General features: G+C 43.7%; 1 protein-coding gene across 1 annotated transcript in view; it reads left to right on the top strand.

Moving 5' to 3' along the window:
* phldb2b (pleckstrin homology-like domain, family B, member 2b) overlaps positions 1 to 25,445 on the top strand; it is a 32,416-nt gene that overhangs the window by 3,615 nt on the left and 3,356 nt on the right. The window contains exons 5-18 of the mRNA XM_068581282.1: positions 6,477 to 6,596; positions 8,813 to 8,997; positions 9,380 to 10,603; positions 14,312 to 14,701; positions 15,736 to 15,897; positions 16,140 to 16,277; positions 17,464 to 17,592; positions 18,867 to 19,022; positions 19,214 to 19,324; positions 19,649 to 19,723; positions 20,449 to 20,601; positions 21,469 to 21,612; positions 21,805 to 21,904; positions 23,085 to 23,235. Of these exons, the coding sequence (XP_068437383.1) occupies positions 6,477 to 6,596; positions 8,813 to 8,997; positions 9,380 to 10,603; positions 14,312 to 14,701; positions 15,736 to 15,897; positions 16,140 to 16,277; positions 17,464 to 17,592; positions 18,867 to 19,022; positions 19,214 to 19,324; positions 19,649 to 19,723; positions 20,449 to 20,601; positions 21,469 to 21,612; positions 21,805 to 21,904; positions 23,085 to 23,235 (3,238 nt within the window). The remainder of the gene's footprint in view (positions 1 to 6,476; positions 6,597 to 8,812; positions 8,998 to 9,379; positions 10,604 to 14,311; positions 14,702 to 15,735; positions 15,898 to 16,139; positions 16,278 to 17,463; positions 17,593 to 18,866; positions 19,023 to 19,213; positions 19,325 to 19,648; positions 19,724 to 20,448; positions 20,602 to 21,468; positions 21,613 to 21,804; positions 21,905 to 23,084; positions 23,236 to 25,445) is intronic.

Here is a 25,445-nt window from a genome sequence, read left to right on the forward strand (position 1 = left end):
TGTGTATGAGTCACATGGGCACAGTTACCATTGTGCTGACGTGAACATGGACAGCCTGTTGTACAGTATGTTTGTGTGTATTTCACTTATGTATGGGCCTGTGTGTGTGTGTGTGTGTGTGTGTGTGTGTGTGTGTGTGTGTGTGTGTATGTGTGTGTTTTGAATGATGTAGTAGATGTGTGCGTACCTCTGGTTTGGTTTAATTCGTTGTGGTTTGGAACAGCTTGCTGCTACAGTGAGTCACAGCTTCCAGCAACAGCAGAGCATATGCCCTGCACATCAAATTCAGACATAGGAGTCTGCAGAAAACTTGCGGAACATACACACACATACACACACACACACACACACACACACACACACACACACACACACACACATATACACACACACACAAACAGAGGATCCTCCAAAATTCTAACGCATTTCTTTTCTTATCACTCTGTCCAACCCTGCCCATGTGTCTGTGTCTGCTTTTTGTCGGCCAGTATCTTGATCTTTCTGTCTGTCCTCTCTCTCTTCTCCTCTCTTCCCCCAAATTCCTGTTTTATGAATTTACTGAGTTGCATAACATTCCTTATTTTAGCGTTTTTTTCACCTGGCTTCTCCTTCTCCCTGTATCCATCCTTTCTGTGTACCCATATTATCATTTTCATTGTGGCCTGGCCATTTCAATATTGACAGGCCTATTTATCTTCCCTCTGTGCCCGGCTGATTCAAATATTGACATCATCTTGGTGTGTCTACACACACTCTCACACACAAGGCTAGGGCTTTGGGAAGTCGCAGGGCTGGAGAGAAGGACAGGAAGAGAAAAAAGGGGTAAAAAAAAAAAAGGAAAAAGAAAGTCAAAAGGACATGGTTTGGAAAATTATGGAGAGAGAGAGAACATCTTTCACGAATATCCTCTGGCTTCAAATGTTCTGGTTTGAGTTGTCTAACCACACACACACACACACACACACACACACACACACACACACACACACACACACACACACACACACACACGTACATGTGCAAACTGTGTAGCAGTCTGGAGTGAATTAGCTATGTTTAGGATGTGATCTGTTCTGTATTTGGGACTTTGGCGCTTGACCTGGAATCACATCAGCTTCACCTCTAACTAACATTAACAGCTGAAAGTCCCTTGTTAATAAATGTGTTCATACAGCATCATAACATATTTCCAATGATATGATGTACTGTACATCATTATACGGCAATAACAACAGTTACAAAGGAGCAGTATAACTACAGGCTTTTTTCTTCTACAAGAAACAGTTGGAGAGACTTGACTGAGGCTTTTTTTCTTGCTGGCTCTACTCTCTCCCAGGATCCCCGCCCCCTAAAACTCTTCGCTGTTCCTTCTCCACTGTTGCTTTGTCTCAAGCCAAATTACTTAATTGCTAAATGAATTGGTTTGTCATTATAATCCAAGCAAGCCACAGTTGTCTCGGGCACTGGTCCAAGGTATTTCAATGAAAAGAGAGAGCAAATAATAGGTAGACAAAGAAAAGCTGAGGGGGCGTCCTCCAAATACCTTACCGTCTAATAGCCTTTGAACCTACCAAATCTAGATTAGGGTGATGTCGTACTACACTGTCTGTTACCATATGGTTAACAGCTCACAGTCGTGTTTTCTTCTCTTTTTTTGGCGTTGTGAACTCTGAACCTACCACGTTGCTATTGTGCTCCTCGACAGTATTTTCAATAGTTTTCTCTCGTAAAACCTGAACCACTAACCCCCCCCCCCTTTTTTTTATTTTACCGGGAGTTGGTACAGTCCTGTACTCAGACTCGTGGATGGTAAATCAGTGAACTTTCTTACACACGGAGTGAAGACGGCTGAGGAGGCGTCCTGCGGGAGAGAGAGATAGAGAGAGATAGAAAGAAAGACAGGCGGACAACAACACGGGCACTGTCCGGACTCAAGCCATCGCCTTTGTTTTACTTTGTCTAGAAAAACAAAAAAGTGAATTTGAAGTCTTGTCATTATAATTTATAGGACGTAAAAAAAGAAGAAAGAACCGAGTTGCTATTGTCGTGAAACGGGCTCACTGAATGGGACTCAAAGGGTATGTAACGGATTTTAAACTTTCCACAAAAGTAACAAAGTCAAGCTGCATGTAAATATGTTAAATGTTCTGCTCTCATCTGCACTGAACCTTTTTAAATTAGGTTTATGTCATACTATAACTATAGCACAGGTATACTATTCACTCCTTTTCTTGAATGGACAAGACTATTTTTTGTTGGATAACGTTACTAATTTACCACAGTTCACACAGGTGCAGTTGGCTGGTTGTAGTTTATTTGGTGGGTAATTTCTCTGTCTGTTGCCCATCCGTGGTGAGTGTGTTTGAATCGGGCTTTGGCTTATCCACAGCTCTGGAGAGGACGACTGCTTCACATTCAAACACACACACAGCTGACCGCACCGTGAAAACACTTCTTGTACTCTCTCTGACAAAGCTGGGCAAATGTTATTCCCATCAATCGATTAATTTGTTTGTTTGAACTTTGTCGTAGAAGCAGAGAGAGTTGGCTGCTTCTGCTGGTCATGCGTGGCCTCATCAGCTGATATTATTGATTTACCTTTCTCCTTTCTGATTGGCTGCAGTGTGGAAGCCGTCACAGACACAGATTGAGTCCCATCTGTCACCATAACTGCATACTAGACTTTGCTTTTAAAAAAAGAAAGAAAGACTGTAAAGCCAGCTGAATTATTGCTGCTACTCCTGTGACCCCGGTCACTGACCGGTGAAACATATAGATATATATTTTTTAGCCATCTTTTGGAGGCGTTTCATCACAACCTGTTGGCTGTAATATGTTTTCCGCAGCTTTCGATGGATTTATAAATATGCTGGCAAGTTCAGAGAGCTGGTGTGGTGTGAGTGCATGTGACAAAGAGAACCGGCATGTGGCTGTGAGGACAGGCTCAGTGGTCAGGATACCTGACACCTGGAAACAAAACCTGCCTCTTTGTCATGGATGTTATTGTGTCCACCAGTTCTTCTGCCTGCCTTGAGCACATGTTTTGGGGTCTGAAAAGAAAAGAACAGTCTTTAAACCAGATGATTAAGAAATAGATCATTTGTTATTAGTTTGCATGGTGTTTGTGTTTACCTTTTTCTTTCTTTCTGCTAGATTAGAGGTTGTGTATAGTGTATACATGCGTGTCCCCTTTGCTTGGGAGAAGCGAGGTAGGTCGCTTTGTGGATGAGATTTAAGGTGGAGCAGAGAATATCTCTACTGAGCCTCTAGTGAAGAGCCAGATTGTGTGTGTGTGTGTGTGTGTGTGTGTGTGTCTTACCTGGACCGTGGTCTTGCCAGACACCTATAGTGCTAATGTTATGATTGTTAATTGCATTGCTATAACTATTACTGTTTTTATTATCATTATTTGGCTGCTCTTTTTTTGATAGTTGTAACCTTTTCATTATACATACTACTCTCATTACATGAAACAATATGTTACATGCATTGAATGTGTTGTAACTGTTATGTTGTTCATTCTGTACACATGACATCTGTTGCACTTCTGTTCATCCGGGGACAGGGATCATCCGCTGTTGCTCCGCAATGGAATTGTGTGTGTCTGTGTGTGTCTGTGTGTGTGTGTGTATGTGCTGGATGTCTGTGAGTGACTGATCGACTATAGTGTGAGTGAGCGAGTGTCTAAACTAATCTAACGGACTCCCCTGAGGATGACCAGTCTGTTTGTCTGATGATGTCACCGCTGGACCCTTATGCCCCTGAGAGGGTTACTTTGTGGTTTTGAGCACCATTAACACTCCCACTGGGATCTTGTGTGAATGCATCTTTTCATGAATGAGTAAATTCAGTTTCAGTTCAGTGCCATACAGATTTAAGGGATTATAGCAACATTTTGAGGCAAACAGTTTCCCCCAAAAAGCATGATGAGTGCATTTGGACATTTCTGGTGATTATATTGGATTTTTTTTGTGATTCATTTGCATGTCAAACTTAACTAATTAGCATGTAACTGAGGTAAATTAGTTTCATCCAAGAAATACTTCGACATGGGATCTCTGTATTTGGTTTGTTTTTCATTCTACCCTAATGGGTCTCAAATTGGCAATTCCTCCACTTACGTTAACCACATAGAGAAACAGATTGAGTTTCTTCTTCCATAACACTGCGGTCAGAGTGTAGTTTGGGTCGCTCAGATCTACATGGAAACAAAAATTGGCTCCAGAAAAGATACAGCTCCTACATCTGTGCCCTCAAAGACTCTGTGGTTTTCCTTTGTAGATCACACACTTTAAATTATCCTATAAATGTATGTAAAGACAAATTTCCAGTTTTCTTGTCATTGGAGGGTCTATCCATGTGTTTGTGTGTGTGGGGGCGCATGCTTCGGCGTGGGAGGCAAACTCAATTTGCTAGTAAACAAGTAAATAAGATTAAACTTGTTTTGTTGTGGATTGTGTGTGTGTGTGTGTGTGTGTGTGTGTGTGTGTTTGTGTGTGTGTGTGTATGTAAAATAGCGTGGGCATGTGTTCATGCGCAATCTATTTAGGAAAGCAGACTAAATTTAGTCTCTGTGCAAGCAGTTAAGATTAGCATTTTTGGATTGAATGTGGCGGAAGCTGTGTGTTCTCTTGTAATCTCATCACGGATGGATTTTAGCAGTGAGGGTTAAGAAAAGGTTTCTACAGTTTTCCACTGTTTCTTTGAAAAAGCAAGAAATGACATGAAAGTTAAATAATCCGGTTGAATAAATATATAAATACAATCTCTAAGTTTCTTATCCTTTCTTTGCTTTTCTCTGTCACAAACACACAAGTACTGCTTGTATTTGTTCATGCTGGAGGAGGACGGGATTAGTTAGTAGTTATGTGTTAGCTAAGAAGTACTGTGAGGAAATTAGATCAACGGGGAAGTGGGGGCTGTGAACAAATCATAGCGACACACTTTACCCCTCACTTTAAAGTTGGCACATGGTGAGGCTATTGAGGGGAGGAAATTCGATTTTTACAAGAGCTGCTGTGTGTCTCTGTGTGTGTGCGTGTGTGTGTGTCTGTGTGTTTTCTTTTCTGCTAAATACCGAGAGTTACTGTGAGTCATTAGGCAGACACTGTTAAGAGACGTTATTAGATCATTCCTACACATGACTCGTGTGTGTGTCTGTTTTTCTTTCATTTTAATTACAAAACACACATCTTTTGATCTTGCTGGCATGATGCCACTGCTTCACAGTTTGCATCCCAACCTGTAAGGATTGTGTTAACATGTGTATGTATTTGAGAAGTTCACAGTCAAGCTGTGTAGACTAAACATTTCTTACACTGTTTTCATGTGTGGTGTTAGCTCTACCTCAGCACAGCGCTCGGGCCCCCCCTCTGTGCGTAGAAATTACAGCTTAGAAGTCTGCCAAGGCAACGTCTAGACTCGAGACAGATATGACCTAGCTAACCTGTCATCGCAACTTTGGCAAATTCTTTGGAGGTGTTTGTGAAACTGGACATAAGGCTGCAGAGTGAGAGAGAACAGGACAAAAGAGGGATGATGAGAATGAGAGAAAGGAAAAGAAAGAAAAACAATATGGACATTTTTCCATTCAGCCTTTTTCCATTCGCCCTTTCCCCCCCTCTTGCCTCAGTGGCTGTGTCTGACTTCAGGTCCAAGGAATCTGATGTAACTGTAATGGAGCTATTAAGGAGGTGCTTTTTTAGCCTTTTACACACATGCTAACATTGTGGGGGTTTACTGTTGCTTATCTGAACCTTCTACCCTCAGGGGTGGAGGTGGAAAGAATGGGGAGAGCAAATGTGTGTGTGTGTGTGTGTGTGTGTGTGTGTGTGTGTGTGTGTGTGTGTGTGTGTGTGTGTGTGTGTGTGTGTGTGTAAAGACAGACAAATGAGAGGGGAGCTCTTTGTGTATTCACCAGTCTTGTGATCTTCTCTCCTCTTTGTTGTCTACTCCTCTTTACATCAATGTAGTCTTTTCATTTGTTTTTGGCTGTCTTTTTTCTTTTTCACTTTTCCTGCAAAGACTTGTGTGTGTGAGTTGGAGTGTGTGTCTGTGTGAGAGAGCACTGCTGTCTCCTCCCTTCCCTTCTGAGGTATTTGGACAGCTGTGGCTGTCTGTGTGTATTACAGAGGTTATGACCCTGACATTGTGTTTAATACCTGGCTCTTTCGGCCTAATTGATGGCCAGAGCAAACACTGTGGTCTGGAATGGCTGGCTGTGCACGAGAGTGTGCAAGTGTGTTTCTGACTGAATTAAAAAAAAGGCAGTACTTAAAACTTCATCTTCATACATACAATATAGCGTTTGATGTATTCCTCATGTGTTAAGCCAAGAATCACTTACAATTACATGTTGATCCATGAGTGGGTCTGTACTATTTTTCTTTATACCATACTCTACCTGAATGTAGAGTATGTAACATCCGTTTCAGTAAACATGAGTTAACCCACGTGTCTGTGTGTTTCCTCTCCAGGTTATTCCCTGTGTCTGGGTAAGTCCTATTTCTTCCGGTTCAACCATCCTGAGGAGGCAAGCAGAATGAAGAGCATGCTTCCACAAAAGAGCCCTGTGTCGGCTTTAGCCTACAACACAGGTACACACACGCACACACACACACAAACACACACACACACACACACACACAGAATGGGCATAAACCACTTCCCTGACCCGTGACCTGTACTTGATCCCCGCTCTTCTTCCTTTGTTTCTTCTCTCTTTGTTCTGCCACATCACCATCTCCTCGTCTCCCTCCCTCCTTCATCGTCTCGCTCATCTCTTGCATCTGCTTTTCACCTGTACAACATCTGTCCCCACACATATATTCGCTCCTACGCACTGACCAGGATCTCCTGGTAAAGTTACAGGTACACACGAGCTAGACAGGTGTGTGTGAGATTGACATGTTAGTCTTGAGTATGTGTGTTACACACTCGTGACAGACTGAAGAGTAGAGTTGTGGCAGCTATTTATTTCAACCCTGTTTCTCAGTATATTCCCTGAACATCTACTCTCACTGTCACACACATGCTAAAACGTAAATACAAAGCATATAGGAATGTTACTGTCATCTGGTGCCTCTCCATTTCCATGGTGATACAGCTGGACTCCCATGTCTCCTCGTGATTGATCGGGCTTGGAGCAAGGTGTGTGCGTATGCGCCATAATCAGTGGAATCCTTGCTCTTTAAACTCCTAGTTGTGAGGAATGCACTCCTCTTTTCTCTCGCCCCTGCTTCTCTGATGTTTCTGTCGAGAGGACTTACATCTCTCTCCCCCACACACAGACACTTTGGAAAGTTGTTTTTACAGGCAGCCAAAATCTTGACCTTTATTCTCCAGATTGCCAAGACTCACACTCTGCAGCGTGCAACTGGCGAGCTGGGCAGTGAGGGGAATAGTAACGATAGAACAGACCTGATGCTCGCCAGGCCTCCAGTATGAATCTGCCCATGTATGGACACAAACACCCTTGTGTGTGTGTCTCTGTGTGTGTGTGTGTCTCTAGATCTTATGATGTCTTTCATTTTCTGCCCCATTTCTCTCCACCATGTAAGGTTTGACATTTTCTCACACAGGTTATTCAGCTATGAGCTGCACTTTAGGCGCTCCAGTTTATCAAACAATAGAACTAAAAAACTAAGCAGTCGTAGTTGAATGTTCCCAACGTTGCTTAAGTTATTCCAACATGTATGTACACTCTTAGCATATGTACACATGGAAAGTACACGTGTGTCTGTGTGTGTTTCTCTCAGTTGTGAGTTGAAAGCTTTTTTTGTGTGCTTGTGGGCGTGTGTGACAGTTAAACGCTGGGTGGTCTAAGCATGAACATTATAAAGGCTCCTTTTCCACATAAAGCCACAGATGAATTCAAAACACTTGTCAGGTTTCTCCCACATTGCTCTCCACTCCCCTCTTCCTCATGGTTTACCTGCATTTCTGATGACAGGAGTTTAAAAGTAAAAGCAGTGCTATTAATCAACAATACTCCTGCTGACCTCAGCAATATTTTACCCAGTATAAATAACATTTTCTCTAATTTTTGTTTTTGTTTGAACTTCCTTCCTGCTAAATCACTGACTCAGTTGAGGTTTGGAAAAGACCCCCTCTCCGCTGAAGCTGTTTTAAATAAAAGGCTTTAGGAAGGGCGGGGGCCGCTTGAGGGTATTCCAGAATATTTTGTGGTTTCTTTTTTCGTTTCCTATTCTGAGGAACAGAAGTTGAGTTAGATTTAAAATGTTTGTCTTGGATCTAATGGATGGTTTGGTGCAAGAGTGTGTGTGCGTTTGTGTGTACTATGTATGGGTGTGTGTGCGTGTTTGAGAAAGAGTCAACTCCTATTCTGCTGCCAGTCGCAGATTGTTTGGTTTGGGTTTGTTCTTCCATCAACCCCTCTTTATGAATAGATGCAGCTTCAGGTACATACACAGTCTCTCTCTCTTTCTCTCTCTCTCTCTCTCTCTCTCTCTCTCTCTCTCTCTCTTCTCTCTCTCTCTCTCTCTCTCTCTCTCTCTCTCTCTCTCTCTCTCTCTCTCTCTCCTTCTTCTTCTTCCGTCTTTTTTGTCTTGTTACTCCATATCGTTCATCCAAGCCACAGCGTCTTTTCTCTTGTTTTGTTTCTGCCTTTTTGTTTTTCAGTCCCTCTTCACTCAATTTCTCTTCAGCTCCTTCCAACTTTGCCATTTACATATGTATTTAAATTGCTCATCGTTTCTCATACTCCTGAATGTTTGCCTGTATTTGTGTATCTACGTGTTCCCTATATTATTAATTTAATCTGTTTTCCATTATGTCTCTTTCCCGCCTGCAGACTATTTGAAGTTTAGCAGTGACTATAGCCATGCTGTGGTAGGCGGCACCAACAGTGCTCGGGGCATGCGATCAGCCTCTGAGCTTCGGGACTTGATGGACACCTTGCAGCGCAAGAAGATTGCCCTGGAGAACAGCCTGAGAGCCAACGGGAATGCAAACCCCTCCTACTTCAGCGTGACACAGGTCAGACATCATTTAGCTCCACTTCGGGATTTATTATTCCGCCGTCTACGTCATACTCCAACAGGGCCTGTGGAATTTATTTGGTTGGCCTGCATGTTTGTCTTGCGCTAAACGGAGCTAACTGGGGTTTACTCATTATCTACAAGACCAAACGTGGATAACCAGGGCTTACACATTACCCTGGGCTAAGATGTATTCATTCTGTAACAGCTTCAGGAAGACTGGTCTTTTTAAATACTAAAACCTTTACCACTATCCTCTCAATATACGTATCTACCACTTAACATATTGTATATGCATTAAATAATATGATTATATTTGTTGTTTTGTGTTTAATATTTTTTTCAGTTATAATCTATATATTTTTCATTCTATCTCTCAGTCTCCCCCCACCACACCCATCACGAGTCCTGCCACATCCTCATCAGCCTATCAGGACCAGGCCAAGCGGTTCTATGGCTCGGATCGTTCACCCATGTCTTTAAAATCTGCTCCCCCTCATTCTCCTGGACGGCGTTCCGACCATCCTTCTTCTCTGGCCTCTCGCACCTCCGTCAGTCGCAACCAGGACAACCACGGCATGAGCGATGGCCAACGGCTGCACAACCCGGGCTCCTCTTCTTTACTGTCCACATGGAATGGTGGCGGCTCCTCCATCTCTGTTGATGGTAGCAATAGCTATCTCCTCTCTCTTCCTCCCTCCTCCTCATCCCGCGCTCCCTCAACAGGAGGTGCAGCCAGCATGCCCTCAAGCCCCCGTCTTGGCCGCCGTAGCTACGGCAACCCAGAGCCAGTGCCCAGCAGTAGGACCAGGAAGTACTCAGCGGGCTCACTAAACGGGATGACAGGAGGAGCGCAAAGTCGCTCGATGCCACGCCTCTGCCCCTCCCAATCTCCCCGAGATAACAACAACGGAGCCTTGACCTTGTCAACGCTGCCCCCGCGGCGATCCGATGGCGCTGGCGGTTACAAATCGAGCAAAGACTATTGCAACTACAGTCAGAATGCCAGCCCTGACCTTAACCACACCTCCAGCCAGCTTTCATCCAAAAGGAATCACATTCAGACCAAAAATCAGGGAGAAAGCGTCGTGTCTATCTCCCTCTCCTCCCCGAAGAACTTGCCCGCCACTGCAGCTACTATTTCTTCCACCACCACCCCACCTGATGTGACCATCCCATCCAGGACAGGGGGCTCCACTTCTCCACGTGTGGCCAAAAAACTCAGCCTGACCTCCACCAGCTCTGTGGGCTCCATTGGCTCCACGAGTTCCAGCCCTCCAGAACTGGAGCGGCTGGCCAGCCGTGGCGTGTCCGCAGGAGTGGGCCTGTCTTTGGGGGATAGGCGAGGGGTCGGCCTGGAGCCCGCTGGTTCACCGGGGCTTGGACTTGGAGAGCGGAGGTCTTCATTTGGGAAGGCAGGGCTGGAACATGGGACGGGGCTGGGCGAGAGGAGGCAGTCGTTTGGAAAGGCAGGCGTGACCCCACCGGGAGGTTTTAGGGAAAGAAGGGGGAGCATCAGCTCGCTGAGCGGGAAGGAGGAACTGACCGACTACCATCAGCACCAAAAAGAGGAGCGACTCCGTGAGCAGGAGGTGGAAAGACTGGTGAGTTTAAGTGTGTTTGCACATGTGGCTTTCTCTTGTTATCATTCAGATCGATTGTCACTGTCTACATATGTCGGTATAACCTGTGACACATACCACATGTGGTGTAATGTGTAAAATAGCTTACAGATTTCTAGACCTTTGACAGGTGAACAGTTTGTTGCCGTTGAGGACACCGACAGAAGATGGGGATATCAGGTTCACATTTACATTGTGAGGTTGATACTGTTTTGCATACGACACGCAATCACACAAAGGTGCACAAGAAATGGAATGAGTAAAGGCGAACGAATCCCTCCACACCAAACTCCTCTTGTCCCCTCAAACATACTCTCCCAGGGAGCTTAACACATACACACACACACACACACACACACACACACACACACACACACACACACAGCAAGAGTGAGGTTCACCACTCGACGGATGCCTCTGGCAGTTAGCCCATACTAACAGGACTATTCTTAACCCCGTGCTTGGGTCGTGTGTGTGTTTGCGTGTGTGTGTGCGGTGCGTGTCAGTCATTTGGAGGTCCACCCATGTGGTTCGGACCACTGAAGAGCCACAGAACACATCACATAGATGTTGGTTAGAGAAACCAAGAAGATTGGAGAGTGGAGTTGTAGTGCAGCAGGTGGATAAACACACAGATGCTCAACATGTAATGATAACTGGACTCATGATCCCTCTAGCGTTCCCTCTTCGAATGTCTTTCTCATCCACATCGGCATATTCTGCTAAGTGAGCTGGTGTCGCTCGAACTGTGAGAAATGGTTTTCTGGATGATGTACAAACCCAACTGTGTTTCACGAGCTTCTCAGTGGCTTTAACCTCACTGGTTTGCAATATAGAACATTAAACCCAGCAGCCTCATATGATGTGGTTTGATTTAAAACCATCTGTTTTTAGTTGGTGCCCCAGTGGAAGAAATAGCAGCCACCTGTTAGGCATGTTAAATGTTGCATTCAAATTGTCTTAATCAAAGAGTGATATGAGTTACTATTTATTTAAGTGTCAAAATGATAGTTATTTTAAAGTTACCACAACGGATGATTTTGGCGGTCCCTGTGGACTAAAGTGGGAGTGTTTCTGAGCACAGAAGTCTTTGGAAAACTGCTTATTTTACCGCAGGAGGGTTCTTACAGTCTGCTCCACTCGGTCCCAGCCCTGGTTCTCCAGTGCCTCCTTTCCCTCCAGCGGGCCCATCGATACGACCTGGGGCTCCGGCAGCATGGTGTCGGTGTTAACTTTTAGCTGGAGGAGGAGAAACTGCTGGTGGCCGCTGAGTGTTCCTCCTCCTGCAGGAGCTTCTGTCAGAAGGCCGAGGGCTGCAGTGAAGCTGAGTCTGGGGGGGGGGGCCCACTGGACTCAGAGCTAAATAAGTTTCTGGTGAACGTGCATGATTTCATCTGATGCCGTGCAGAATCCGACCGGTGGCACTGATGACGAGTAATAAGAGTAACTAAATAGAAAATAGCCAATCTCCTTGATGCTCTTGTTTACTTGTGAAGGTCCTATCAAGGTAACGAAGTAATAAAGTATTAATTTGATTCATAACCAGTTAAAAGTCCCTAATGTAACTTAAATAAATGTTTTGAATGATAGCTCTGAATAGCATTTCTGATCGGATATGCTACTGGGCATTGAAAGAAAGTTTGGGCTGAGCTCTGGAAAGCATTGCCTTATACTGGTCTGCCCTCTAGTGGTAATACAGGAAACCTGCATTCATGCATACTGAGATGTTAGGCTGTGTGCATAAATGGCTATTATTTGGATTTTGCCAACAATAAACAGAAGAGAAATTGCAATTGCTAAAGAGCTAAGATAATTTCTATTATTATTATTATTATTATTATTATTATTATTATTATTATGTCAGTTAGGATTTAGTGTTAAGATGTATTTGTTGAGGTTTGCATATATTTGGCTGCATCTAACAAAGTGGCTTGTTTTGTCAGCGTGAATAGTTTATAATTGACAGAGCAGTAAGGCTTAACTCTAATAAGAGCGCGCAGGAAGGTGATCGTGAGGAATCACCTTCTTTCGAGTTTACAATTGCAAAATACTTTATTTCACCTGAAAAGCACCGCAGGTTCGAGAGGTCAAATTACGAAGATTCCAGCGTTCTTCTTTTTGACCACGATGTGTCGGGCCAAAGCACCAGCTTGGGTCCCCACATTTTCCTCTCAGTATAAATGGGGTTCATATGTTGTTGTTTTTTTACACTCACCCGCACATAAAACACTTTTTCACTGGTAAACCGTCATTCATATTATTAATATTTCTATAGATTAGAGTAAATTACTTGTTCTATTTTTTTCTAAAATAATGGGATAAATGATGAGCAATATGATGTATATGTAGCACTATATGTTTTTCCTGCATGTCTCTCTGACTGTATCAACACAGAGAGACAGTCCAAACTTCACCTGGTTCAGATTCCTTCCTAGAGCTCAATTCCCTGGAAATGTGTCCAGTTTCCTCCGTGGCAGTACACACACACACACACACACACACACACACACACACACACACACACACACACACACACACACACACACACATTCCTGTGTTTGAAGTCATGCCCGTTCGCGTGCACACTTCCGATCAAAGTTGACAGCTGTCCACCTTCTCATTAGCGCTAGCTCTCTCTCTCTCTCTCTCTCTCTCTCTCTCTCTCTCTCTCTCTCTCTCTCTCTCTCTCTCTCTCTCTCTCTCTCTCACACACACATTCACACACCTCTGGCTCACATTCTTTTTTTCTAACCTCCCTCTTTCCGCCTCTAATAATACTGACACGGTCTTGCTGTGTGGGTTTATATTTCTCTCTCCAGAGAAGCTACTGCTGAACCGATGAGGGTATATTTTGACCCTCTGCAGCCCCTGTAGCTCCCCACACAGCTGTGTTCGGGGAGACAGAACTGTGGAAAACTCCTGCTCCTGAGATTCCCAGTGAGACGAAATATGATTTTTAGACTGCATAAATTATAGAATAAAGTAGAGTTTGTAAGTTAGAAACAAAAGAAGATGGTTCCGAGTGTATTTTGGACTTAACAAGGACATTTGAACCAAAGCGCTTCACTTCTGCAATGCTTCCCCAGGTAACTTAGCACTGGAAACTTGATTTTATGATGGAAATACATAACACTGCCTGAGCTGTTGTGACTTCTCTCTAGTTTTGTACCAGAACATTTAATTTGTGCTTTTTAGTTTAACCAATTTAAAAAAAAACTTATGCGTGAGGTAAAATGTCAGAATCAGTATAACAAAATGTGTTATTTACTGGTATTGACTTAACATCTGACGAATGGAGCATATATTATTTCAGATAATACCTAAATTGAAGTTACATTTGTGTTGTTCCCCATTTAATATATTTCACCTCGTGATCCAGCACCACAACAGGGCGCTATATAAAATGTGTTTTATTATAACACTGTTATTGTGTAGCACCCCCAAACTCTGTGTCGAAGATGCCGTAAATATACAATGGTGGGGACTTTTGGGTTTGTTTCTTTTTTTAAAGTAAAATGATCCCAACTTGAGTTCAGGCCTATTAACTTTTAACTAAACCTTTTAGAATAATCACAATAATAACATCATAAAGAACCAAAGTAAGGATTTTTGACCGTTATATTTGCACATTTACTGTAACTCATGCAATGTCTGTGTGTGTGTGTCTGTGTGTGTGTGTGCTCATCTCAGGAGCGACAGCGGCTAGAGACCATCCTGTCTCTGTGTTCGGAGCTGGGCCGGTCTGCGAGAGATGAAGATGAAGGCGGCACAGCTACAAGTCCCACTTCAGCTGTGGCGGATCTCCGGAAGATCAACCAGGAGCTTGAGAAGCTTCAACTGAACGATGACGACGATGACGACGACACACCATCGGTCTTTTCAGACTCTTTCTCTACGAACGGAACAACGGGGAATGGACACATGGCCTCTCCTGGATCAGAGAACGGTTACTGCGACGATGATCTGCAGGTACGACGGAGGCGCAGCAGCGGCCACCGAGACAACAGGGCAGAATCCCCCGCTGTCAGTCTGCGAAGCTTCGCCCCTTCACCTTCTCCACGTGCACAGAGGACCAATGAGGTACAAGGGATTTCTTTTCTGCACGTTTATAGGCCCTCGTACGCCGTGTCCACTTGGTTTTAATGAGAATGTGAAGCCTAGAGCAGAGCACTCACCAGCAACCTTCAAAATTGAGCCGTTCGAACAAGGTCATGTGACTTTATGACCCTCCTCCTGTCCAGGACTGAACATGGGTTGTAGGTTGCACAGCACTCGTGAACAGGACTGTACTATCATGTCATTGATGATTTAATTAATTTCAACAGACCATCTGACTCATCAAAAGCAGTGAGGTTACAGACAGCAACCAACTGAAACTTCTAACATGTTGCCAAGCCGAGAAATGCGGTGGCCCAATCTAGAGCCAGTGTTTGGTTTGTCCTGCTCCATATATAAATATAAAGGGCATGTAGTAAGGCAACCAAAAGGAGATAATACTTAAGAAAAAACACTTTCTAATAATGTATTCCATTTCTGGCAATACTTACGATAAATGCTACACAATGTAAATAAAATTTAAAAAAGCAAGTGCGACATGGAGCAAGACAGAACCTGATATTTATGTATAGTTATTCTGTGGTTAAGCTCTGAGCATATGAATTTACAGTCACGGATTCAATATACACATCTTTCACGTACGCAGATGGGAGATATTTACAGAGCATTTATTAGGTTAGAGCAGACTGAGTGTTAAAATTCAGAATGGACAGCTGGTGTTTGTATGTGTGATTGTGTCTTCCCACGGTTTTTTTTTTTTTTTGCTTCACAAGACTGACTTTTTTGGTGCTCAAAGGAGGTACTGCTTCATCACAGCAAACCAGTGTTCAGTCATCAGAATACAAACATTACTGAGCCTTAATACATGTTATAGATTATTTTTATCCTGCAGTTACTAATACGGTTTGTTCGCCTATTTCCTCTGGATGTCACCACATTGATTAATTTGTGGTGTCAGCGATCCTCATTACAACACATTACAATGGAACCCAATATTGTTAATACGTTTGAACTACATCCTAAAAATGGTCTAATCTGGTATTGATGTTGCATACCAGGCTCTAGAGGATGCAGCTCGTCGCCGCGGACAGGAAATGAGGCCTTCAGAGGAAGATGTGAGGCGCGTGGAAGAGGAGAGGATCCAGGTGCTGAACAACATAGAGGAGCTGGAGCAAAAGATCAAAGAGCTGGACAACCAAATAGATGAATCTGCTCAAGAGGTAAAGAGAAGACATAGGAGGGCGATGGTATTTTTAGGATTAAAATGACCATCTTAACAATTCATGGTTTAATAATACGTCTTGAAGTCCTATTTTCTTTTAAATAAATGAGAGATTCTACTTCTTTACATCAATAACACATTCACACAATATGAGGTAGTGTTACACACATGTTGAAATAAAAGTAAGGATAAACCCAATGTCACTACAAATGATTAATTACTGCTGTGTATTTATCCAAGGTGGAGCTGGAGCGAGCTCTGGTGGAGGCTGAGCAGGAGTCGGAGGTAGCTGCTTTCCAGCAGGAGAAATATGCTCTGGAAGCACTTCACAACAAGATGGCCGACCTGGAGACCAAGTCCCAACAGGAAAAAGAAAAGGTATTTGACAGGTTATGCTTAATTGTAAAACAATGAGAGCTGAGACCGGACTCACAATTGCTGACACAGAGACCAGGAGCAGAGAGCATTATTCAGCAGACTCAGCACTTGATGATACTATATCTGCAAATCAATTGTATTTCTTTGCTGAGGGGCCGGAAAGTGATTTTCAGTAGAGAAACACCAGGGTTGCACTCCAAACATGGTTCTTAACAAGCAACATATCCCTCTCTATGATGTTTGGTTATGAAAATACACACACTACTATAAGACTCTCATACATTTAAGGGTCATGTGACCAACTGGTAGGCGTTAATCCCTCTCATGCTGTCTCTGGTCCAAATATATATCTGCTAATACTGCCCAGGGTATAGCGGTCACCAAGTGGTCCTGTCTTGCACATACTCCTGCGGGACGCCCATGTATGTGTGTGTGTGTGTGTGTGTAAGTGTGCGTGTGTGTGAGAGTCTACTTTTACCAGTATATGGTAACATCGACACGGTGCATAAACAGGTTGAATTTGTTGTCGGTATGTGGGGGTCTGCGAGTACAGGCCTTGGTTTAGCGTTTGGATGTTCTCCTGTGTCGGATTGAGTCCTCGCCTGTTCGACATATTGCTTCGGACCACACAGCGGGTAGATATTGTATATGTTCAAAACCTCGTCATGATACGCGTGAGACGGAGAGAAAGCGAGACAGAACGATCGGATAGAGGAGTGTTGACGAGCTGGTGAAGCTCATACAGTTTTTGGCCGTGTGTATAAGTGTTGTTATTTATAGAGAGGATTGTTAATCTACTGAGTCGTTCCTTCTCATTCATTCCATCAGTCTTTTCCATCCAGACAAACATTCAGACAAACGGCAGGAAACAGAGCTCATAACGCTATTGATACTACCTTCATTTCTACGCCATACCTCCCCAGTTCTCCATCTCTTCGGTAGATGTTTTACTCCTCCAGCTTTCCCCTCCTCCCCTCCCTCTAGGCTAATCTCGCTGACCTGGTCGCCGTAGTGACTAACTGTGGCTCCCCAGTCCCACTAACGCTGTCATCCTCTCTCTGTCCTGTGTGTGTGTGTGTGTGTGTGTGTGCTTGTGTGTCTCTGTCTCTCCGTTTGTTGTGCACATAAACGTGTGTGTACGTTTGTGCGGGCATGTCTGTGTGTTCTGTACATGTGTGTATGCCAGGCGTGCGAGTTGCTACAGGCAGAGAGGGGCAGAGTAGAGAGGTTGGCTCAGATTGTGTGTGAGCAGCGCTCCCAGCTGGACAGCTGCCCTGAGGCCACCAAGGAGCCCCTGCAGGAGCAGCTGGCCAGGGTCAGTACGAACACACACAGACACAGACACACACACACACACCTCACAAATACATGGGCAGGAAGATAAGGACGAACGTATGTAAACCAATGGATCCACCACACAGACTCAATAATAGTGGGAAGTGCAACAGCTGTGCTTGCGTACACCGATAGGCTGAAACAGAACAAAGGCAAATGGATTCACGCATATTGACACGCAAAACATGCAGCTTATGTATAGCGGTGTTCACTTGCCCTCCAACCCACGGCCTCCTTTGGTCTGAGTCACGCTCTTGTTCTTGTTCTCTTCTCATTGTCTAACTCTTTAGGTTTATATGTCTACACATCTTATTTCACCAGAAGGGTTGATCCTGTCAGTGTATATAGTATCTCAAGAGCTTGGCTATTTAGAAATACACTGACATTTGGACATACAGTCTTCAGCTTTACCTTTTGTATTTAACACATTAACAACATCCAACCATTCAGCCTTTCACAATAAATTGAGTATTAAGGGAGATTTGGCTTCCCACAATTAAATTGTGAAAAAAAATGTGATCGACTGCGATATTGATGTTTTTTAAAATGTGCTCATATGAATCATATCTAGTCAAGTGCTTTCTAGACAGCCATCCACCAGAGAGGCAATGCAGTGTTTTTATATATAGCTTCACCTAAAAGGGAACTGTCATAACGCTGTGTCCTTACTGATGCAGCAAGAGTGACACACTGTGTATTGCTTGTTTCCTCCGTCAGAGAGCGGATGAGCAAAATAAAATGCACTGAATTCAGGCAAAGACATAGCTTATTTTAATATGTATCTTACTGCAAAAATGTGTCAATTAGCGGTTGTGTAGCACAACACATCTATTGAAAGCAGTGCTATGTTTATTTAAATGTGAATGAGCAATAGAAATAATTTGTCCCAAAAACATGATGATCACTTTGGCCATAATTGTGCAGCCGTACATACATTCATCCATCATTCATCCACCGCAGCTGAGCAGGTGAGGAGAGGCAGGTGCACCGTTCACAAGCTGCCAGTCAATCACAGGCTGACACATGGAGAAGGACAAGCATTCACGCTCACGTTCACGCCGCCGGGCAGCTTAGAGTCGCCACTCACGTGCGAGTACAAGTCATTTGGTCTCGTATACTGGTCATTTGTATGTTTCATCCCGTTTAAGTGCTTTAACAGTATGTCTAGTTTAGCCTGTTCTGTACACATGTTTTTTCTCTGTCTCGCCTGTTTACCTGTCTGGTATTTCGTGTGTGTGTGTGTGTGTGTGTCAGGACTGTGAGGTGCTCGATGCAGAGTCGAAGCGTTTTGAGGACCTGGAGTTTCAGCAACTGGAGAGCGAGAGCAGGCAGGACGAGGAGAAGGAGACCCAAACTCAACAGCTTCTCCGGGAGATCGCAGACTACCAGCGGATCACTGTCACTCGCAAGGTAACAGCTGTTGTGTTTTAAATTAATCCTGTAAGATATCTCAGATTGGATCTCCTGCCCAAGTTGAATCTCTGTTTCAAAAGGTTTGCAAAAGCATGTCAACTTGTTTTTTTTAGTATCTTGCTCTATTAGTGTAATGCTTTGTAAGTGAGCTAGAAACACGTAACAAGCTGGTTTTGTTTTTCTGTCAGGAACGACTGTTAACTTTGAAGAAGCAGGCAACACAGATTACCCAGCAGGCTCAGCGAGAGAAGGAGAGCTTCTTGAAGGAGAGGAGCACCCTCGAAGCAATGCTGCAAAGGGTACGAAGACAACCATGTTTGCATGTGTATGCATCTGGATGCACATGGTCATACTTGCATCTGTGTGAATGAAAAGCAAAAAGCAATCAAGAAGAGGTTCAGGGCGACTGTTGCTCAGTGGTTGGCATCGTCTTTCAATCAGTGGATCAGTGGTTTGAGCTCCGGCTCTGCTAGTCCTTGTGGTTGTGTCCTTGAGCAAGACACTTAACCCTGAATTGCTCCATGTTGCTGTGTCTACAGTGTATAGAGCAAACATGTAAGTCGCTTTGGATAAAAATGTCAGCTAAATGTAATGTCATTTTGTTTCCTTGTTCCGTCTACTAGGAGAAAGAAAACCTCTCCATGCTGGAAAGAAAATATGCTGACCTCACTGGTGGCCGAGGTTTCACCCTGAGGGAGGTAGGTTTGAGAGACAGCGGTTAGAGACAAGAAAATGAAGATTGTCCTACTCTTCAAACTCCTTAAGACTCTTTAAGTGGACAGGACCTTCATTTTTAATCGTTGGGGTTTCCTTCTCTGCTAGGGTACAGCCTCTCTGGCTGACGTGTGTCAGCCTTTTAGTGATCGCTACCGCGACACCACCTCTGCCGCAATTTGTTCTCCTCCAGTCAACTTGTGCGCCCTCGCATCTCTCCTCTCCTCAATTTCTCTCAAGAATGAGGAGGTACTTTTGGCTTATTTCACTAATATTTTCCTTTCTCTGTTCTTCTCTGTCCAGATTTGTTTTAATCCTTTTCATCTTTCCTTTGTTCCTTTATTCTGTTTTTCTTCTTACGGTTTCTCTGCAAGTCCCTGCATCTTAGGAAGGGGAAAGTGAGCCTTCTTTTATTAATTCTATGCACAGCTTATACTCGCATGTGTTAATACTGAGGTAACCTTCTTATGATGCCTGTTGCCTTGTGTAAAACACTGAATGAATGTTACCCGTACGTGTCTTAAACCTACTTCCAAGTGACAAGACTTGTTGTTCCATTTTTGCTTTGAAAATGCTAAAATTGCCACCAAATTCTGCATCATTCTAAAAACTAATAAACTAATGTTTGTCGTTAATTTGGCTGTCTCACGTCATGCTCTGCCTCACCCCTTCTTTCTCCCCCTCCCTTTCTCCTCATGACACTTTCCAGGGCTATGTCACAGTCAGTGAAATCAATGAGCTTTACTCACAGCTTGGGGCGGAGCTTAAACCCGCCCTTGGCCCCACTCTGGCCAATGCTTCTCCTGAGTCCGAGGGAAACTCCTCCCCTGACGACGACACCCCTAAACCACCGGAGGATGAGGTGTGTGTAGAGGTGTTAAGGTCTCCCGTGGGTAGTTGTAAGCAGACGTAGTTGAGGCTAAGTGTGTGGGTGGGTGAGTGAAAGTGATTTCCCCAATTCCCTTCCTCCTATTGCGCCATTTCTGTTTTTCTTACAGTATTGCTTTCTTCTCTTCAAAGCTCTGCCTTTCATCCTCAACTGCCGACTGTCACTCCTCTTCCTCCTCTTCTTCCTCTTCCCATATTTATCCCCGGCCCCTCCCCAAAACGCCCTCTGTGCATTGGCCAGAGAACATGGTGTCATATAGAGACCCCTCTCCCCTCCCCGACTCTCCCCCACCTCCCCTCCCTCTCAAAAAGCACCACCTTCGACACAGGCAGGTAATGCGTGTGTCTGTCTGTGTGTCTGTGTGTGTGTGTCTGTTAGCGACTTTGTGTGTTTGTCTGTTTTGCTGTTGAGCATCGTGATTAATTGAGGATTTTTTATGGTAAATTTGGTGATAGTGCACAAGTATTCAAGTTGATCCTCCCTCCTGTCGCATCGCATACTCGTATGAATACATTTGAATTTATTTAAAATATGGATTAAAGAATTGGATTATGCATCGTTGTTTTCCACTGTGTCTTTTCGTTAATATTCTTAATTAATTAAACAAGTGTCACTACAACATTTTAAATCCCACACATAGCAATTTATGTGTGAGATTATATGACCTAAAATTAAACTGGATCATTTGCTTATTCATTTAATTGGTTTGAATGACAATGACAAATGATCAATAGTCAACTTAACTGTACATTTCTTTCCCTCTGTTGTTTTTTTGTGTGTGCGTGTGTGTGTGTGTGTGTGTGTGTGCGTGTGTGTGTGTGTGTGTGTGTGTTTTATCAGCATTTCCGTATGCTGGAAGAGAAGAAGAGGTCAGACAGAGAAGGCGGGTCCCATCTAAGTGACACATTACCCAGGAAGAGAACCACACCCACCATGAGCCCCCAGTTCATGTGTGCGACGCTGGGACGCAGCTACCCAACCAAGGTACACACAAATATAGATGTTAATGTACGCACAAATGACATAAATTAATACAAATTATGTGATGTGATGCTCTTGTGATGTGATGCTCTTGTCTATCTGTGGCTTATTTTCACAAATTCAACATTAAAAATATAAACAAGGTTTTTTCATGACTAAAAAAACAGGTTTGGTTTCTTGTTGTTGTTCTTTTAGTCCCATCATCCCCTGGTGCAGAGCTCAAGTTGTGGCAGCATTCTCCCAAGAATTTTCTCCTTAACCAACAAGGAAACTGAATCTCGTCGTCTGCATAAAGGTACACAAACATATGCTTACACGCCTACATAGAAACCACAGGTACTGATAAAGAGACTACTTGTACATGGGAATACATGTAACTTCACTGACAGACTTGTTGTGGGTTTTGCTTGTGTGCGTGCACGACATTGTGTTGAGTTGGAGTTTCTCATTTGTTTATGTGTCAGAGGAGATAGTGCAGGAATGTAAGTAGAGGAAGGCTGCTCCATCCGTGTGTGTGTGTGTGTGTGTGTGTGTGTGTGTGTGTGAGTGAGAGAAAGACAGTACAATAGAGGTTACCAGTTTGACTAAAACACTTTGATAGTTATGATGTTACAGAACAAGCTGCTTAAACGTAGATTTATTCTCAGTCAACTTCCTGCCATAATCGTCAGTCAGCCATTTCCCATTATTTATAAAATGTGCCTTTTCATTCAGCACAGAATATAATCCCTTTGCCCGCTGTTTGGATGCATGCTGACAATGTAGTTTTAAAGATGAAGGATGGTTTGTTACCTCGAGGAGCTTGTGCCCCCTCATGTCAAGTTTAATGTGTCTTACTTTTTTGAATAAAAAAGTAATTACTCAAGTGCAAACTAACCACATGCATCAACCAATTTGGACCTTTGATTAGATAGATTTTCCCGGCCACTGCTACGTGTGTATCTGGCCCCTCGGCCCCTTTGGTCCCTTGATCTGGCTCATCAGATGGGTGGGTCTGCTGCATGGGGCAGATGGTATCAGGGTTTTTCGTGTGTTTCTTCCTGTACCCAGAGGCCGAGTTAGCCTATCTTTAAAGTATCTGCACCACAATTATCGTCGTCACTCCTCCTTCTGCTTCTGAGGACATCTCATTTCTTTCCAGACATCTTTGGACTGCCGAAACTACTTTTAGGACTCTGCTGTACTGCACTCACTTTGCAGGCTGTTTGTTCGTTTATGAGTCTTTCGATTTGGACACAGTTGATCAAGATTAGCTCCACCAATAGGGTGTGAATTTATTTTTCACTGAGACAATTTGAGCGTCTCACAGTGGCGGGGCAGTGTGATCCAAAATTGAAGCCGCCTGGGCAAACGGTGGAACCAGACGGAGTGACAGAGACGGGTACAACGCCACAGTGCACACATGCCCGGGTTAGTCTCTGCAAATGCCGTTGTTTATTTCCCTCTTCTGTGTGTGTGTGTGTGTGTGTCTCCAGGTCAGCCCGGCTCGCGAGCAGCTTCTCAGAACAACGTCTACCTCGATGCCTTTGGGTACCACGACAACCAGGCCTTTGACACAATGAGTGTGGATAGCACGGACTCCATTGAAACCAGCATCTCTGCTTGTTCACCGGATAATGTCTCCAGGTACGTGACTCCAGATTGTGTGTGTGTGTGTGTGTGTGTGTGTGTGGTTTTGTGTTTGTGTACACACGTGTATGTATGTCTGTGTCTATCAGTAGAAGGAACAGGAAAAAACAATGTTTTGCTGGAATAGTTCTATGTGAAGTATGTGACGATGAACATTACTCACTACTACTTTCTTCACTCTCAGGGGAGGAGTGAGGGGAGGGGTGGGGGGGCAACAAAGAGAGCAGAAAATGAGCTAATGTAAAAAGTGTGTGGAGCTGCAGTGCAGAAGGTTTCCCGCCTTTCATGGTCCGTCCTTGGAGAATAAGATGTGTAGAACTGAGCGTGTTCTGTGAGTTAAGGGGGACTCTATGGGTCAGGTTACGGAAGACGGAGAAAACATGTAGGTGTGTGCGTGCGTGTGCGTGCGTGTGCGTGTGTTGTGTATGTGTCAACCCTCCCAGGTTTAGATGAATTGAGCAAACTAGTATGAGTGTGGAGGTGGATTTAGGGGTCCACCCCCCATCTAGACTAAACCCATGTGTGCTTTGCTTCTTGCTGTTTTGCAGTGGTTGCATCCGTCTTTTGTCTCCCCTCCTCTTGTTGCCCTGAATGGTATGGTCTTGTTTCTGTAGATAGATTGTGCACAGTCCCAAACCATTTGCAGATTGACCCTTTCTGCAAGTTTCCCTGGCACAGGCTGCCTCTGTGATCGTCAGGATGGTTCCAGTTGGATTGTGTAGTACCGGATTAGGTTGGATTAGAAGACGCGTGTGTTCAAACCTGGATCGGTGCTGGACAAAAAATAAGTTGTTTTAAACTAAACTAAGAGACAACTGGAACTTCTGTCAGCGATGTGTTCCGTTTTTTCGAGAAAAACTTTTGGATCAAGATAAATCAAGTTCCTTTCAAGTAGTCCAAATACTTGAATAGATAGAACTGGGCTGGCCTACAATGACTATGAGTGTGATTACCTCTCATCGATTGAGGTAAGAAAATGGCCAAGCGGATGATAGGAAGAGAGAGTGGATGTTGCATTAACGGGATGAATGCTAGAAGATTATTTTGAGTCTAAATACATGTAGGAAACTAAAATATGGCGCAAAATGCAATCACAGGGACTGATTTAATAAAGTCTGCCCATCATATTTTTCTTAAGTTGTGAGGGCATTTTGATTGTCCATCTCTGCATAAGTAGTTTTTGTATTCACATCTAAAATTCAGTAGCTTGAAAATGGTCGGTATTCAGTTAAAATTATGGCAAAAAAATAGTTGCTGTGGTGATATTATATGAAACTGGCAGCTGATTATGAAAAACATACATGAGAGCGGGAAAACATTTTCTTTTCCCCGCTTTCTCTTATTGTTTCTTAATTTTTTGAAACCCTCCCTCCAAATCCTGTTTTCCCCATTGGGTTACTCTCTCTCTCTCTCTCTCTCTCTCTCTCTCTCTCTCTCTCTCTCTCTCTCTCTCTCTCTCTCTCTCTCTCTCTCTCTAAAACCCTCCCTTCCATCCTGATTTGTTTAGACTGAGTCTAATGTGCACCATTCATCCTAACGATGTTGTGACATCATCACAGGCCAACACTGGGTATCCATTTCCATTCTGGCTCCGGATGAGAGAGGAAGTGTGTTTGCATCAATGGAGAGAGGGAAAAAATATGGTTTAGCATGAGAAACATATACACAAATCCCTTCCCTGTGATGTCAGTCAAGAATGCATGTCATGTGTAGACCATGTGCAGTCTGGGAGACCTGAAAGCTGGTCGACTCGGCCTGCTGCTCTAAACTGCAGACAGCGACACAGCAGAGTCAGAAAGTCTTTGAAAGACACAGAGAGGGAACTAAAAAGAGATGGTCTGATCCTCAGATTTCCTTGACATTCAGGCTTCCTTTCTTGGGGAATTTCCTCTTTGATTGTTTGTGTGTGCTGAATTAAACAGTATTCTCAAGAGAGTGCAGACTTTTCTTTTTTCAGAAAAACTCTCAGTAATTGTAACCCCTGGGGAAAAAAACATTGAAAAGTCTGAATGGAATAGAAAATATGTGAAGAAAATGCAGAATAAATTGCTGCTGGGTCTTTGTGGTAATCACATGCAGCTGCTCTTTGGATACTTCAGTTGTTCTGAGTTTAGTTCATCTTGTGAACAGCTCATTGCATTGTGGAATATACAATTCAAGGCTCTTGCAGTGTAGGTGTTTTATTATAATGTATTCATGAATTATTA

Source organism: Clinocottus analis, unplaced genomic scaffold, assembly GCF_023055335.1.
Source record: "Clinocottus analis isolate CAN_PGR_092001 unplaced genomic scaffold, fCliAna1.0.p SCAF_18, whole genome shotgun sequence".
NCBI lineage: Eukaryota > Metazoa > Chordata > Actinopteri > Perciformes > Cottidae > Clinocottus > Clinocottus analis.